At 40.6% G+C, this 4,758-nt stretch overlaps 1 protein-coding gene across 1 annotated transcript; it reads left to right on the top strand.

Annotated features, from left to right (window-relative positions):
- The first annotated feature begins 2,559 nt into the window (after window positions 1–2,559).
- On the top strand, window positions 2,560–3,090 carry LOC122910366 (40S ribosomal protein SA-like). Its single transcript, XM_044254999.1, has one exon. The coding sequence runs from the start codon at window positions 2,569–2,571 to the stop codon at window positions 3,040–3,042; it is 474 nt and encodes a 157-aa protein (XP_044110934.1). The 5' UTR covers window positions 2,560–2,568; the 3' UTR covers window positions 3,043–3,090.
- The last annotated feature ends 1,668 nt before the right edge of the window (window positions 3,091–4,758 follow it).

The raw sequence follows: 4,758 nt of genomic DNA, 5'->3' as shown, positions 1-4,758 counted from the left end.
TTACATCAGTGCGATACAATTTCCATCAACTTTTCATATAATGAAAACACTATAAAACAGGACCACATAGGCCCCAAAGAACTATATTATGCTTTAAGCTTTGAGTTTTACTTTATTTTAGATACTGTGTATTCCCTTTTTTCAAAAGTACTGAAAGGAATAAGAGATTATTTTAGTTTTTAAAAATTACCTATATTGTAGTTACTGTACATTTTTCTCCTTTCCCTAAGTGACATACATTTGGGTTTAGAAAGAAAGGATAAAAGAAAAGGAAATTCTCATTTACTATATATGCCAGACACAGCTGAGCAAAATCATATTACTTTATTTGTTTACTGCATCTTTTTAAAGTAAATTTCTTTCAATGGAAAGGAAAAAAGATTCTTTGATATTATCAGATATTTCTGTGTCTAACCTAAATATATAAAATACTGGTCAAACAACTGAAGCTATATATATATATATATATATATATATATATATATTTCCCAGTAATTAAGTAATTACTGAGAGATATACAACCCTAAGAAAGAACTCATATAATAATTGTGGGATTAGGCCCTTCACAACAGTCCTAGACATCCTGTAGCTCTCTGAATTCCCATCATGTTTTTAATCATAATTGCTTCCCTACCACCCATCTGGGCTACTATCAACAGAGGTTTATGACTTCCAGGGAAGAATAAATAGGGAGACAAGTGAATTCTTTGGAAGCTCCAGTTCTTAGTGCAGATTTCTCCATAATGAAATAATGGAGTAAAGCATTTAAAAAAAGATTCAGCTGAAGCAAGTATCTTTAAATAGATTATTTTCCACAAGAATCAATGGGTGCTAATGTTCCCTTGTTGGCTATAAAATCACTGGGGGAGAAATAACAATTATGGCAATCACAGCATAGTTTAACCCTATGAACTTAGATACAAAGAAAAAAAATGAGAAAAATTTTTTTTTCAAAAACCATGTTTAAGAAGGCAACACAATTAAGATGGCCATTCACAGGTTTCCAGCTACTTCACTCTCTCTCCGGAAGGGGCTCCGTAACATCTATGGATACCCTTGAAGGCATAACAATATGTGTTTCTGTTCATGGATTTTAGGGATTGAATATGTTATTAATCAAAAGAGTCGCTGTAGTTTCATTGCTTCTAGAATCTCCTGGGGCATTGTATACAGCTGCATTCAAAGAAAATGAACTGTTATAAACTTGATCATATTCATCCCTTGGGCTTATCTGATTACAAAATTGCCCAATGAGCTGTTACAGTATTTTCAACTAATTAGTTAACCCATACATTGGGATTTCTTTCCTATTTTCTTTCTTGCTTGCTTTTTCTTTTTTCTTTCTTTTTTTTTCTTTTTTGACTTTTTTGTACATATTTACCCTTTCTCTAACAGGGTGAATATCTCAGTATTTGTTGTGCTGACCAAACCTTCAAATCATATCACATACCTTTTCTCCTATCACTTTTCATGAGAGGAAAAAAAAATGGTGCTACTTTTTTTTTTTTTTTTTTTTTGCCATATTATTGATTTTAAATTAGAGAGCAGCACTATTCAATTCAGGAACTCAGAAGCTGCATCTCACTCTCAGATCATACAGTTTCCTAAATCAGCAGCTGAAGATTCAAGGGTCTTTCTGAACACAGTTATAATGAAGAAAAGACACAAGAGACACAATTTTTAGTAAAAGGGATTGTCATAAAGAGGAAAAAGGAATATTTCTGTGGTGCTGCAAATTTCTCCATGAAATCAGAGTGACTCATTAAAAAAAGAGGGAGAGAGAGAAGCCTTTCCATGTACCCAGAGAGAAGTCCATACAGTGTTGTTCCGGGTTCCCCCTTGTAACTTAAAGGGAAACTTTCACCACCATACCCAGAGCCCTTGATGCCCTTCAACCAAAAAAGAGAAGATCCTGGGGCGCCTGGGTGGCTCAGTGGGTTAAGCCGCTGCCTTTGGCTCAGGTCATGATCTCAGGATCCTGGATGGAGTCCCGCATCGGGCTCTCTGCTCAGCAGGGAGCCTGCTTCCCTCTCTCTCTGCCTGCCTCTCTGCCTACTTGTCATCTCTCTCTGTCAAATAAATAAATAAAAATCTAAAAAAAAAAAAAAAAAAAAAAAGACGGTCCTCAAATTTTTGTAGCAGGATCCTACTTCCACGGCCCCAGCCTTGACTTCCAAATGGAACACTACATCTACAAAAAGGAAAAGTGGTGGCATCTACACCATTAATAATTAATTAATTAATTATTTAAATGGAAAGAGAACCTGGTGAGAAGCAGGCGCCAGCAGCTTGCGCCATAGAGCCACGCCCGTTGTTGGCGGCTGCCCTTCCGGAGCCCTCACTAATCAGATCCAGGCAGCCTTCTGAGAGCCGAGACTTCCTGGGGTTACGGAGTCCGGCGCTGACCTTCAGCCTCTCACAGAGGTGTCTTGTGTTAACCTGCCTACCACTGCTCTGTGTAACACAGTCTCGCCCCTCGGCCATGTGGGCTTTACCGTCTCCTGACGCAACAAAGGAGTTCACTCAGCGGTTCGGACCCGCGGTGCTGGCTCCCGGGAAGCTCTGCGCATGTGCGGCACCATCTCCCAGGAGCCCTCTGGGGAGGTCTTGGCGGAGGTAGGGAGAACTGAGGCCGAGAAGCGCCTCCGCTCGAAAGGCTCTGACCAAGGGGAATCTGAAGGTGAATGGATCACTCTGGCTCCTGAGTTTTCTGCTACTTTATCTGAGTTTACCCGCTGTGTAAAGGAGCTCAGGGGTCCTCTGTACCTCTTCGGCGACTTCTCTGAGGAAGAGTGCGGCGCTCAGCCCGCCATCAAAGACTGGTCGACAGCTTCCACTCTTCGGGCCACCGAATGGCTGGGAACAACCGCTGGGTGGTCTCCGACTGTTTCTCCGTGGACTCTAGCACAGAAAATGGAAGTCAGAGTGATGAGAAATAAGCAGTGTCTTCGAAGAAAAAGAAAAAGGATTCAAAAGCAAGTGTTACGGACAGATTGTATCCCCCTAAATATGAAGCAGAAGGTGCTCCACTTCTTACGTTGAAGCCCCCGTGTCCCTCATGTGACTTGTATTTGGAGACAGGGCCTTAAGGGAGGTAATAAAGGTTAAATGAAGTCATAACGGTGGAGACCTGGTCCCACAGGACTGATATCCTCATAAGAAGACTGAAGAGACACCAGAATTCACGTTCTCTTCCCACAAGAGCAAGGAGAAGAGGCCATCTGCGAGCCAAGAGGAGAACCACCAACCTGATGACACTTGATCTTGGACTTCTGACCTCCAGAACTGTGAGAAAATTAATTTCTGTTTTGAAGTCATCTAGTATTTGGTATTTTGTTACGTCAGCCCCAGCAGAGCGATATAGCAATAGGGGGCGAGGAATAAAAGAAAATATATAAAATTAACCTTGGACACCATATATTTGAACTACATAGGTCCACTTATATACAGATTTAAAAATAAAAAATACAGGGACGCCTGGGTGGCTCAGTGGGTTAAAGCCTCTGCCTTCGGCTCAGGTCCTGATCCTGGAGCCCTGGGATCAAGCCCCACATCGGGCTCTCCGCTCAGTGGGGAGCCTGCTTCCTCCTCTCTCTCTCTCTGCCTGCCTCTCTGCCTACTTGTGATCTCTGTCTGTCAAATAAATAAATAAAATCTTTAAAAAAATAAATAAATACAGTACAGTATTGTAAATGTACTTTCTCTTCCCTATGATTTTTTTTTAAGATTTTATTTGGTAAAGATTACAAGTAGGCAGAGAAGCAGGCAGAGAGAGAGGGGGAATCAGGCTCCCTGCTGAGCGGAAAGCCTGATGCGGGGCTGGATCCCGGGACTCCAGGATCAGGACCTGAGCCGAAGGCAGAGGCTTTAACCCACTGAGCCACCCAGGCATGCCCCACTATGATTTTCTTAATGACATTTTCTTTTTCATGTCATAACATAATTGTATTTATTATCTGTGCATGAATTGTATTTATCCACAATTGAAAACAAAACCAAACCAAGAAAAGAGGGAATGGCAGGAAGAGGGATTGGAGACAGCTAGTGGTAAAAACTCAACTAGTTTTTTGAGTTTTCCTACAAAGGGTCAGTAGGTGGCAGAGAAGATGGGGACAAGAGAGGGGGTTTTGTTTTGTTTTGTCTTGTATTTGGTTGTGAGAGAGGAAATATTCTTAATGACATTTTCTGTTCTCTAACCTTTATTGTAAGACTATAAGCATGTAATAATGTGTTAATTGACTGTTCCTGTTATCCGTAAGACTTCTGGTCAACAGTAGGCTATTAGTAGTTAAGGATTTTGGGGAATCAGATGTTATATCAGATTTTCAAAGGCATGGTATGGGGGCGGTACTGGTGTCCCTAGCACCTGGGTTGTGCAGGGGTCCACTGTAGTTTCAAAATAAGTGAATAAAAGTGAAGTAAGAGCCAACAAATCTTGTAAAAGTTGTATTCTTTCCAGGATAATAATAACACAGTGCTATATATTACTGTCTGTTTCAACCAAATGTGCAAACCAAAGGGCTGTGCTATTTACATGTTACAGAATTTTTCAGAACCTTGTAAACTTCTCATTTGTCTTGTAATTGCCTACAAATGGCATCATCCTTTTTTCTTTAGCATGCTTTGATTGAGATAGTGCGATGGAGACTGTGAGGGTGGTATAAAAGCTCACAGTACATTATGAGGCTACTACCAGGCCTAGATTTTTTTATTGCTGAGTAATATTTCATTGTATGGATTTACCATAGTTCATTTATC

The sequence above is a fragment of the Neovison vison genome, chromosome 6 (genome assembly GCF_020171115.1).
Source record: "Neovison vison isolate M4711 chromosome 6, ASM_NN_V1, whole genome shotgun sequence".
NCBI lineage: Eukaryota > Metazoa > Chordata > Mammalia > Carnivora > Mustelidae > Neogale > Neogale vison.
The sequence above is the reverse complement of the archived record's forward strand: the minus strand, read 5'-3'. Positions and strand labels throughout refer to the sequence as shown.

Coding starts and splice junctions, on each gene's coding strand:
- LOC122910366 (XM_044254999.1), top strand. CDS start 2,569: ATGTGCGGCACCATCTCCCAGGAGCCCTCTGGGGAGGTCTTGGCGGAG.